Source organism: Pseudorasbora parva, chromosome 5 (assembly GCF_024679245.1).
Source record: "Pseudorasbora parva isolate DD20220531a chromosome 5, ASM2467924v1, whole genome shotgun sequence".
NCBI classification, from domain to species: Eukaryota; Metazoa; Chordata; class Actinopteri; order Cypriniformes; family Gobionidae; genus Pseudorasbora; species Pseudorasbora parva.
This window is the reverse complement of record NC_090176.1, coordinates 1972067-1984881: the sequence shown is the minus strand read 5'-3', so window position 1 is coordinate 1984881 and position 12815 is coordinate 1972067. Positions and strand designations below refer to the sequence as shown.

General features: G+C 38.1%; 1 protein-coding gene across 1 annotated transcript; it reads right to left on the bottom strand.

Moving 5' to 3' along the window:
• Window positions 1-2906: 2906 nt before the first annotated feature.
• On the bottom strand, window positions 2907-11945 carry LOC137074937 (gastrula zinc finger protein XlCGF49.1-like). The gene is made up of 3 exons (XM_067443037.1): window positions 11889-11945; window positions 7801-7935; window positions 2907-4365 (listed from the first exon to the last, which is right to left on the bottom strand). The coding sequence occupies exons 2-3, from the start codon at window positions 7883-7885 to the stop codon at window positions 3770-3772; spliced, it is 681 nt and encodes a 226-aa protein (XP_067299138.1). The 5' UTR covers window positions 7886-7935; window positions 11889-11945; the 3' UTR covers window positions 2907-3769.
• Between the last annotated feature and the right edge of the window lie 870 nt (window positions 11946-12815).

Sequence of the window (12815 nt, the reverse complement as noted above, 5' to 3'; positions counted from 1 at the left end):
TAAATAATATTAAATGTGTTCTGTTGCAAGTTTACATACTTGATTCCATGTTTATTGTTGAGATGTCGTCATTGTCAAGTTCATAAATGATTTTCCAAAACTGATTTGGATTTTTTTTTTTTAAACACAAACAAATTAACGTATTTTCAATATAAAAAGTGATTGTGGACTGGATATTTTTTGACCTTTTATCAGTCATGTCAAAGATTAGTAACACTGGCTCTGATGTATTGTTAGTTTGTGTGCAGCATCAGATTTACATTTTTCTCCCCCATTTATATGCAGTTATTATACTCTATACAAATGCCAGAAACTAAGCTTTTTTTCAGCACAGGCCTATCTAAAGGGTTAATGCTGCCACCAGGTTATCAAAACAAATGACACATTTTAACTCTTCCCAACAGAGAAAACCACCAACAATTCAGATTGCATGAGTATATGGTGTCATGGCTTTCCAATCAAAAAATGGATATAATGGAAGTCAATGGGGCAAAAACAGCCACGAACTGTAAATGAGGGAGAAAAAATCTGATGCTGCACAAAAACTAACAATTCATCAGCTCTGCAGCACATTTAGCATTTTTTTTGAGAATTAGGAATATCTGAATTTAAAAGAGCGCCCTACCCACATACATTGGAGTAAATTGATAAAAATGCTCTCCTTTTACAGAAAAAACTACATTTGAACCCACAGTGGTGGAATATTGCATATATTATATTGTATCTATTCACAATCTTATGATAAACATAGATACAAAATAAATATTTTTAATTAATTTATTTTAAAATCTTTTTTTTTTTAATCATTTTGGGATCCAAGCTTTTTGGAAGTTCCTGTTGATTCTATAAATTGGCACTAAACAGGAGAAAAAAGAATTTTCTTGATATCTCCTCAATAACTCCAAATAAAAGTGATTGAGATTTATCTGACCAAAGTGTCTAATAACTCCTCCTCATCTGCATTGACATAAACTGGCCACTAGGAAATCGGAAAGAAGGCTCCGCCTCCTCAACTTTGTAAAGGGAGATCTCGTGGATCATGATTCTAGACCAATCAGAGCCCATGTCTATAAAGAGCTGAGATTCTCAGCTTTTCTGTCACATGATGCAATATGTGATGACATCATCAAAAATCGTGGCTAACATCGACAATCAAAACTAGCAATAATAAGAGTATTTGTCTGCATCCCATGTTTTGATCTGGACACCGGTGACATATTACAGTGTCGTTTGGCCATACTTGCTCACAGACATGTAAAAATAGTCTCATTTTGAAGCAAACAACCTAAGGAACAAGCTGATATAGGGTTTGACGCTAGTAGCTTTACAACGAGTTTGTGATCCGAACAGGAATATGACTCGTGTGTTTGCTTGTTCAAAGGAGTCATTTCCATCTTTGTGATTCTTTTGATAATACATTTACTGTAAATTATTGGATCGGTGAAATTAGCTCAGCGATATTCCTGAGGTTGATAGCTTTCATTTGATATATGACTTGTCTATTTTAGGTGTGTTTGTGTGATAAAAATATGATATTTTATATTATTGGGGGGGGGGGGGGGGATTCAGACCGTATTATTTTCTTCTGTGTAATATAAATGCTGAAGTTATTGGGTTATTAAGAAAGCTGAGGTTCTAATCTTTCAAATTATACCATATATGTCTAGTTTTATGGTGCGCGAGTTATAGATTTTTAAAAAAGATTATGATGATGCAATTTTGGACCCACCGGTGGGGTCCAAGAGGGGGTGCTGCAGAGCTGAAGTGGTTAAGGTGTCACTAATCTTTGACATGCCCAATAGTGTGGTAAGAGGTATCAAAACAAAATATTCAGTCCACGATCACTTTTTATATTGAAAATAAGTCATTTTGTGTGTGTATTGGTTTTTATCCAAATCAGTTTTGAAAATCATTTATGAACTTGGTAATTAAAGAGTATTTTGTATTATTATTATTTTGGTACTGGATCATTTGATCTGAAGAGCCTCATAAATTAATAGATATATTCATTCCTAAACTATGGTACATTTCCATACTCAGTAATAAATAATAGACTATATAATCTGGGCAAACGTGGGGCCTGTACCATGAAGTCGGTTTAGCTGGCTAGACAGATTTGTTTAGGCTTAGTTTGTGCCAATCCTGGGTTTTAGGGACCATTAAAGTGGTTTGGCTTTTAGCTGTGTTCATCGCCATAGTAATTTACGCTCCACGGCTAACCTGCTCCAGGGCAGGTTATGTTCTGGATTAGAGATCTCAAACTGAAATTGGGCCAATCAGCTGTGAGTAAAGTGACACGCCTCTGATGCAATAAAGCCACTCCCCCTGTTTCTGCTCCAAATTAAAGATCACGACAGAGCAAATGGTTTTTAAAGACTAAAGCGTCTGGCTTTTATCAATGCTTATTTATAAAAAATAATAATTTTGAATGATTTAGATATAATTTATGTAATTATTATTTCCTTCATGAATTACACATTTATCATTTTAGTTAATCAATCATTAATAGGCACTTTGTTAAAATTAATATAAATAGCCTACATAAAGTCATATAAATAAGCTTTAAAATCAATAAATAAAACTATTAAAAAAAAGAAGCTTACTGAGCTTAAATGAAATATAATCAAATCAAATGAACTAACTTCATAACTTTTACTTGCATTGACATATACTATTTTTTTTCTTTAAGTTGTCCTCTTTCATAGACAGCTTTTCTTCTTTCTGTGATTTTTTTTATATTTTATTTTAATTCTTAATATTTTTCAATCATGTAATATTCTGCAGAAGAGAGAAATTAATCTCACTGATTGTCTCGCGAGAAGTGAATCTCAGTTCCACAGCGTCTGATTGGCTGTTCACTGCTGATGTCACAGCCTTTGATCCTGAGTTCAGGAGTTTAGCTGAGTTGACAGAGAAAGCTGATGATCAGCATCATGGGACCAACAATGGTTTGGTTTTGTCAACTCAAAACTAATCCTGTAACCCTGAGTTTGTTAAACTACCTTCATGGTACAGGCCCCTGGTAGGATGTCCCCACCAAAGCCGAGACCAAACCTACGCCCTTGCTCCGTTACCTTTAAGGTGCATCTGCAAATGGCAGAGTATTGATAGTGTGCAGGATTTCCTTTTGGATATGGGTATCCTTCGTCCCACACACCTATCTATTACCTATGTGTGCAATGGTAATTGTGTACTTAAGTACTTTATTCTAACACCAAACAAAATTAAATCCCTTTCTCCTGGAGTGAATGTGCAGATTATTGGCTATTTTTTTCTGAATTTCCTTACAAATTATGTTTCAAGTCTCTGATATGTGAATCTTGTGTCGCACTGAAGACACTTGTAAGGCTTTCTCTCCGGTGTGTTTTCTCATTTGATCCTCAAGGCTAGGGTGACCAAACTGTCCTGACCCTAATATAACAATCTTCTATCCATAAAGAGGGCATACTTTAAATTTTGAGTAAACTTCGAGTATCATTTGAGTATCTCATTGCCGGGCCGAGTGTCCTGATTTTTTGGTGATCAAAATATGGTGACCCTTCTCAAGTCTTGGTTTGCTAATGCGAGTCACTGCACAGTGAAGGCACAAGAGATGCTTCTCTTCGGATGAGTTATTACATGATTCTTCAGGTGTTTACCGTCTGAAGCTCCTTCCCCACTCATCTCACAGAAGACATGAGTAAGTCCTCAGGGGTTTCTCTCCATCTGAAACTCTTCCCACACTGATCACGGTAACGGCTTCTCTCAGCTGTGATCTCTCATGTGGATATTAAGGTTGTATTTTTGACTGAAACTCTTCCCACACTGTTGGCAGATGAAAGGCTTCTCTCCATTTGTGAACTTTCATGTGGGCATTAAGGCTCGATTTATGACAGTAACTGTTCCCACACAGCTTGCAGGAGAACGGGGTCTCTCCAGTGTGAACTCTCATGTGGGCATTAAGGCCTGATTTTTGAGTGAAACTCTTTCCACACTGATGGCAGGTGAACGGCTTTTCTCCAGTGTGAACTCGCACGTGAACTTTGAGATTTCGTTTTTGATTGAAGCTCTTTCCACACTGTTGGCAGATGAATGGGTTTTCTCCTGTGTGAACTCTCGTGTGGATTTTAAGGTTTGATTTGTGACAGTAACTTTTCCCACACTGAGGGCAGATGAACGGCTTCTCTCCGGTGTGAACTCGCATGTGGGCGTTAAGGCTTGTTTTTCGAGAGAAACTTTTTCCACACTGTTGGCAGTGCAAGGAAACGTTTTTTGTCATTGAGCAACTAAAAGATTTTTCTCCGGTTATGAAATCATGATCTTTCTCATACTCATTTTTCTCAACTTCCTCCAGTTCTTGACTCTCTTCTTTCAGCTGCATCCAGTCTAAAGGAAAACAAAAGCAAATACAAGTTAACCCTACTTTAACAGCACAAAGAAACACATCAAATCCAACAACGGCTCTGTTAGAAGTTTTGGTTTCAAAGCGACTAAAAGCGCCTATTTATCACGTGACACTGGCGATCCGAATCATTGATCGATTCACTGACTCATAACCGTTTGAATCTTTATTTGAGGATTGAACACAAACCCGGAAGAGAAGCCAATGCTGAATAAAGTCGTAGTTTTTGTTATTTTTGGACCCAAATGTATTTTGGATGCTTCAAGAGACTCTAATTAACCCACTGATGTCTCATATGGACTACTGTGATGATGTTTTTATTCCCTTTCTGGACATGGACAGTATAGTGTGCATACACTTGCATACGCTCTCGGACTAAATATAAAATATCTTAAACTGTGTGTGAAGATGAACGGAGGTCTTACGGGTGTGGAGCGACATTAGGGAGAGGAGTTAATGACAGACATTTAATTTTTGGGTGAACTAACCCTTTCAAAACACAAATCTAGACTTTGTAGCATTCCAGGCAAAGTCACGCTGAGTGTGAGGAACTGCGGTAACTAGATGTGAACAAATCATGGCAGACCATTACAGGGCTTATGTAGGTCTGTCGCGATAGTCGATAAATCAATTAATCGCACGATAAAAAAAATTTGCTCAATCATTTTTCCGGCCGCGATAACTGCCATTTGCATGCTTTTTTGTTTTCCTCGCCCCTCTCTTGTTGACTGCGCGCCTCGTCCGTTTGGGAAGGTGTTTATACTCGACGCGCAGACCGGGTGCGGCGTGATGAGACGTCATTCTCCGCCAGCAGATTCGTCTGGAACTCGTGGCTCGTCAGTTGCGGAGCCACACGCAGTTACGACATTTGACGTGCACAACGGCAAGCGAAACGGGGTCTCGCACACTCCGCGTCGACGTCCTTTTTGCCTCGCGCACGAGCGGACGCGTCGAGGAATAAACGAGGCTTAAAGCTACACTGAAGTTTGATAAACGCAAGTTAATTCTTCAGTTCAATATTTGTGCTAAAAAGGTACATAAGGTCCTGTAGAGATAGCGATACACATTCTCCTCTCGCCAAATAAATGAAAAGCATGTCAATGTCTTCTCTCTCGCTGTATCAAAATATCCCTTTCCTCAGAGATGGTCAAGCTCAGTTTGTGCATGATTAGGCTATGATATAATTTGTACTTAATACTGTATCCTAAATTGTGGATAATTCATATATCATATGTTGAAGTATTTCTGGATTAAAAGTAAAAAAAAAAACAAGAACCGTACAGAACTGAAAACCGTGAGCCTGAACCTGTGATATGAACCGACCCGTGGGTTTAGTGAACCGCCGCCCCTAATATTCTTCTTGCTTGTCTAAAGGAAATAAAATAGAAAAACGGTGCATAAGGCAAAAGAAGCAGTTATACCTTTTATTTTACATAATTTGTATATTTGGAAATGTATTTGGTATTAATGTTTTCTTGCACTCAATGGACTGAAAACTAGCTAACACTAGAAAAGCTGCTGATAATGCAGAACATGTTTTGAGCCAGCAACGTCAGTGCTGCTTTACTTGAGAAAAAAAGTTGACTTTGAAACAAGAGTATATTTTAAATGGTATGCATCTGTGGTGAAATTACTAGATTTTCACGTCAGTACATGTTTATTTTGATTCAAACAGTGTTCTGTCGCTTTAATGCAGCAACGCAGCGCAGCAAAAAATAGACTCGTGCTGCGTCCCAATTCGCCTACTTATACTACGTCCTAAAAGTATGTACTCTTTTTGTGAAGAAAAAGTATATACTTTTGAGTGTGTAGCAGAAAAGTATGCAAGCTTCGGGACATACTACTTCGCCATCTTTAACGGACTCTGTCGCTTAGTTACCTGCATCCTGTCACCGTTTATCTGCCCTGTCAATCATCGTCAGATTCGTCACAGTTCAAATCCTCCACATTCAGTTTAATCTCCTGCCGTATCGGAGAGAAATGTAGCCGCTCGTTGATCTGCCATTTGTGGGTCTTTAATGCAGAGACTCTCCTCATGTGTTTGCAGTTTAAATATAATGATGCATTTAAAAGTTAATGGCCAAAAATGTCATTACAAAAGTTCACAATGCTGCTGCAGGTGAAATATAATGTGGACAACACTGAATAAATATATTTTTGTCAGGTTAAATATTGATAGGGTCACTCAAACCCCTTTATCTAAACTTCTCTACTTAACCATCGAACTCGCACATCCGTCATGTTTGTAGTTTTTTAACGCTTTTTATCCGCGTTTGTAGTTCTAATCGAATCCTCGTCCAACTCGCAATGGGTTGTGGGCAATATCAGCCGTTAGAGTGCCCATCGATCCATACTGTGAATTCGGACCGGAAATAGTAAACCATCCGGGAATCTTTGGAATACTCTTTTCAACATACTACGATTTGGGACATACTAATTCTATTTTCGTATACTATTTAGGATGGATAGTATGCGAATTGGGACGCAGGGCTGGTATGAAAACGATCCGTACACTGCTGCAGACGCAACGCTCCTGGAACAGACTGACGGACCGCATCCGCGTGCAGTGTGAAAGCTGTCATCCGTTAACATGGGGACTGAAAAAAATACACAACGCATACGCACTGCAGACGGAGTATGTGTGAAACGGGCGTTATACGCTGTTGTTTCGTGGATTTGTCTGATCTGATCTGCACAATAGGAGATAAAGATGAGTACCGCGTTTATTACGCTAATGTTTAAATAGCTAGGGCTTCAGCATTTCATTTAACCCTTTCCTCTTTCATGTATTTATTGCAAGCAAAGTTTGTGATAGTTGATTGAATATTTTTTATAAAGCAAGTAAATAAAATTTAAATAAAATAGATGTCCATCTATCATTCGCTGACAGGGTTTTATCGTCTAATCTGTTGTTGTTTACTTTTTCTTTGCGAGTGACAGCTGTTGCCGTCTGTTCTGTGAACGTTTATGAGCTGATTTCAGCATTGTAAGCGTTTTCTCCCAGGCGGCGAATAAACAAGGAAGCGTCAGTGCGTATCACGTGACGCGTGAGAACCAATCCCGTAGTCGGCCAATCAGATGTGGTTTTCGACTGTAGATATCCCGGCAAACGTTCACGGTTGGTTATTTTGTCAAAGGAAATGGCCATATTGGGATTAGACAGTTTTACAACAATACCAGGCATGACATGTTTCTAAATGGAGACGGCATGGGAGCTTGTGTTAGAATGCTAACCTTTCCAGTAGAAACCTAAAGCAGCAAAACATAATGAAATAATCACCTTCAGGTGTAATGTTGACATATTTGTTAACAAACTGGCCCCAAATCTAAACTTAAGAGCCCAGATCCTGTTCTCACAATCCGCTCACTCATTTTTTCAATAAGCCGAAAAATCACGAACCGGAGGGAATGAAACTAACCTGTTTGTTGCTGTTTATCTTCATGCTCCAAGCTGAACACTTCTTCAATCTTTATGTCTTCACTCTCCTGTTTAATCAACGCCATCTTTATAATAGTGTGTCATGTGGCTCTCCGAGGCTTCTCCAGGAGATTTCCTGTGTGTTTGGACAATTTAATCATGTTAATATCAGAATCAAGAATAAATCCACAGTAAATCTCTGGGTCTAGATCAGTCACTGGTGAGGGAGTCCAGAGTTAATGGTACACAAAAAACCCAAAGAACTACACATTAATAGAATACAATTATAGACTCGGTCGGCCACAAAACCGTCATATCCGTTTATGCCGTGGGGAAAACAACCCATTCGAATGAACGCATGCAGACCATGTTAGACACTTTATCTTTACTCTTTGTAATGATTACCATTGATTGCCAGAAAGTTGAAAGTTTCATACTTTCGTCAATTCAGAAAGCTTGTGTATTACGTCCATTACAATTAAACATTTGACCTACATGATGATGTTTTAGCGTAACAATGAAAACAAATGAGATGTCATTATTGCCGTTTTTGTTAAACTTTTGCCATTGCAATATAGTCATATCTGTCACGGGACTCGAACTGCATCAAAAAGCATTAACTTATCATTAAAGCAGTTTCCACACAATCTACCACACACTGTGTGAGGTTATTCATGTACAAAACAGTCAAAAGTCTTTATTTCATGATGGGAAACACTGGGCTCCTGTTTGTGCTTCAATGCAAGCCGATATATTCACATTACATGAGCAGCACTCGAATGCCCCAAATATAATAGCCTACTTCATTAATCATCCAATCTTTCGATGAAGACGGTTGCGTAAAAAAAAGGAAAAAATGTCAGTAGTTTGAGAATAATACTGTGACACTGACATGTCAACTCCAAATGTGCTTTGTAAAATGTAAATGCTGAATAATTAATCCGTGCATGGACTAAGAAGAAACACGAATAAATAAACACAAAGCCACATGCATGCCGGACAACAGAAAACTGATGGGTTTCTAAACGTTATCTAACTCTGAACAGCTCATCAATAACTGGATTTAAGCTTTTGACAGATGTGTGTTAAACGTGGCACTGCGGTACGTTACCGTTTGACATCAGACTCGGCTCATTTCATGTTTCTATTCTAGCCCAAACAAATACATGAACACACTGTTTGCATTGCACACGCCATATTCAGAAAAACATTAAATAGCACAAGACAAGTTTTATCGTAATTTTAAAACATTAAATATATGTAATACTTTAAATCCATTAAATTCAGGAGCACTGAATAAACGTCTTTATTGAAAGACGAGATTTATGAAGTAGGCATGTTGTGTAATATTTGGAGGAGCAGTATTCTGATGATAAAATGGCACCTCTGGCCATTGTGTTCAAGCGTCGCCTCCCTCCATTTCTCTTGAAGTGACTTAAACTGCAGTTCCTCGACTGGCCACTAAGAGACCGGCTCTAGAAGACACTCAATCTGCATCTCCCTCGCGTTAAAATGCCCAACTTTACAGCAGAAATAAACATGTTTACCGCCTGGTACAAATTGTGGTTTGGTCTATACGGCTAATTTTGCCCTTCATGGCGACTGTGAGGGGTGTGAATTTCTTTATAACTCATTCATTTACATTATATAAAGCCTTAAAGTTGTGAATAATTAAGGGTGTGGCCACTTTGAGTGACAGGTGGATTGGCGTTTGCCTGCTGTCTGTTAAGCCTAGGTCAGACTGCACGATTTTCAAACTGGTCGGGTCACAGCTCTTTTCCCACTGCGTGACTATCTGGGGTATCATTCAGTCCCTGCTGTGTTCACACTGACCGATGGATCGGCGACAGGTTTCACACTGCATGACTATACAAGAGTAAAGAATCGCCGACAACTCTCTCTCTCTCTCCTCTCTCTCTCTCTCTCTCTCTCTCTCTCTCTCTCTCTCTCTCTCTCTCTCTCTCTCTCTTCTCTCTCTTCTCTCTCCTCTCTCTCTCTCTCTCTCTTCTCTCTCTCTCTCTCTCTCTCTCTCTCTCTCTCTCTCTCTCTCTCTCTCTCCCTCTCTCTCTCTCTCTCTTCTCTCTCTCCTCTCCTCTCTCTCCTCTCTCTCTCTCTCTCTCTGGTGCGCAAACTACGCTTCCCAACTAAACACACGTGCGATGTGACAAGTAAACAAAGGTGCGTCAGACCGGAGTTCTTGCACGAGACTTGTGACTAACGTTATATAAACATGCAATATCATTGACTAAAAAAGACAAGTCTAAAATGTCGACTGAATGACACTTTAAGCAGAACATCTCAAATGGAGATTGATAAAATGCAGCTTACTTGTTTATTGGTGTTTTCAGATCACCGCAAGAGAAAGCTCGTGTGCATATGGTTGCCAGATTGGACATGTTTAGGTAAAACACCGGATAGTATACAGGTTTTTTTTTCACAGAAAAGCTCTGTTTGGGGAATTTAATTACTGAAATCTGGCAACCGCACGAACGCAAGCTCTTTCTTGCACGCGGATGATCTGAAAACACCAATAAATCTCCATTTGAGATGTTCTGCTTAAAGTATCATTTATTCTGTCTGTGTTCTGTCAGGACGGTCAAGACTCACAAGCTGAATTATATGAAATGCTTGTGAGTTGCTGAAATAAGCCAATCAGAGCAGAGCTCAACAATAATATTCATGACTCTTCCAAATAAGGCAAAAACAAAAAAGCACTACATCCTAGGGACAATTTATAGGGTTGTAAATGGACCTGTAAAACTGCATCTGGACAAATGTTGCCCTTAAATAAGCCACACGCCCTCTATGTAGATATCAGAGAACAATTTAACATAGTTACAAATCATTCTAGGGCACCTTTAAAAATAATAAACTGCATAAAGTTTGCTCCAAATCGTCTGTGTGCTGATTTATGGAGAAAAATAAAAAAGTAGATGGCGGAGGAAATTGCTGGAGAGACAGAGGGAGCAAAAACAGTTTGAGGTAAATAAATAATTTTGTAATGTGCTGCTGCTGCAGCTGGACTTGCAAATGTTTGGGCTTTGTTTCTGTTTGATAGAACTGTAAATATATTTTCTATTAAAATACTGATCTTCTGTCTAACTCCTCCCTGAACCTCTCACTCTCATTGGCTGTCGGTCATCGCCGATGATATTTTTTAGTCTATGTTGGGTTGTTTTCCAGTCACAGACACTGTACGGACAATCCCACCCAATACGGCTCAGTGTATCTTGCTCTGTCGAGCGGCAGAAGGGATTATACACAGGCTATACTGGGTTAACGCCATGCATTTCCAGTGTGGGGGAATGGACTCGAGACCAAGTCAATACTGACACTTCATATGATATATAGACTACGGTAAAGCTGCAGTCCATTACCTTTTTAGTACATCGTGAATCGATTTTCCGAACGTGTTTTTGTCTTAACCTGAATTAGTTTATATTAGGACTATTTTAAACCGGTTGGGTCTCTAGACATAACTTGCCATAGATATAAACAAATAGCTCCAGTTCTGTTTATTAACCACTAAAGTACCAAAAGTTACAGGCTGCAGCTTTAAATAGATCAAACTTTCACAAAAACATTTTAGTTGGTTTGTAAGAGTGTGTTTGTTTTTCTGACCAGACCAACATTGTAATCCTGCAATACCAGAGGCTGCAGTCCTTTTTTATCCGTCCACCTTGAGCCCACAGTATGCTATATAGCTTTATGTTGTTGTTGTCTTTGTTTACTATAGGTTGTTGAAATAAATCTTTCAAACTAAAAACGAGTGTCCTGAAACTGCAGCCTCTGGTTCTGCAGGATCTTGAGATCTTCTCAAGAGAAACATTGAATAATTTTGACAAGCATTGGTTCAGTTCACTCTGCGTTTCTCCATCGAGACTTTAAACAGAGACTGAATTTGATTATTGATACAGTCTGAGACACTTCTGTTACTCGCGCTTTACTCACAGAAATAACGCTTATCAAAATTAGATAACGCATTATAATGTTACATTACATAATCAATTCAGACTGCTTGTGAAACCAACATAACTGTCTTACCTGACTATATCTATTTGAACACTTTAAATTCTTTAAAACACAAACCTTTCTTCAGCTGATCCACAACAGACGCGTCTCGCGGCGCGGCCCTATGACGTCACAACACCACACCAAAATAAAAGTCCCGGTCAAAGAGTAAAATCATGAAAGTGCATAGAAAATTAGGCTTACATACAAAAACACATACAAGAAAAGACTTGAGATACATGTTTAAATACGTGTTGTCCAATGATGAACAATATAAAACAAAGACAGATAATCAGTGGCACCTGGTGAATATTTTTTTAGGTAGGGCTTGCTGTATGGTGTTCGGGTCTGTGGGACACGTTTTCGTTTTTTTATCAAAAGAAAAATTATACGATTAATTATTTTTTCAAGCTCAGACGCATTGGCATTGGCTCTTTTTCTGTGAAGAACATATATCAGAAAAAAATTCAACATGACAAGTAACTGTTTTATTTAATTAATAGTATAATTTATATCACTATTTGTGTGCATGTGTACATTAAAGGTTCACAGTATAGCAGTTTTTCATTCATCAGTATAACAAAACTATTTAGCAACAGAAAGTGCATAGTTCATTCATTCCACGACTGAACCCCTACGAAAGAAAAATATATACCAAATATATATATATTTTCTTGAAATATATTTTAATATATGGAATAATATATTGATGGTATTATAAAATATATTATATATTCATGCAATATATTGCAAAATATACAAATGATTGCCGCTTTCAATATATTGGAAAATATAAATATTAAATCCCATATATGTGAATATATTGCATGATATTTTCAAATATATTGCAATATATTTTTGTTTCGTAAGGGAATGACTGTTTGTTTTCTTTAACGCAGTCTGTTGTATAAAGTCCCATTTTAAGTAGAGCTGGTCATCATACACACACACACCAACTGTGTTATGTAATATTCAGTTCCTGTGAAAAACTAAAACTCCAATTGG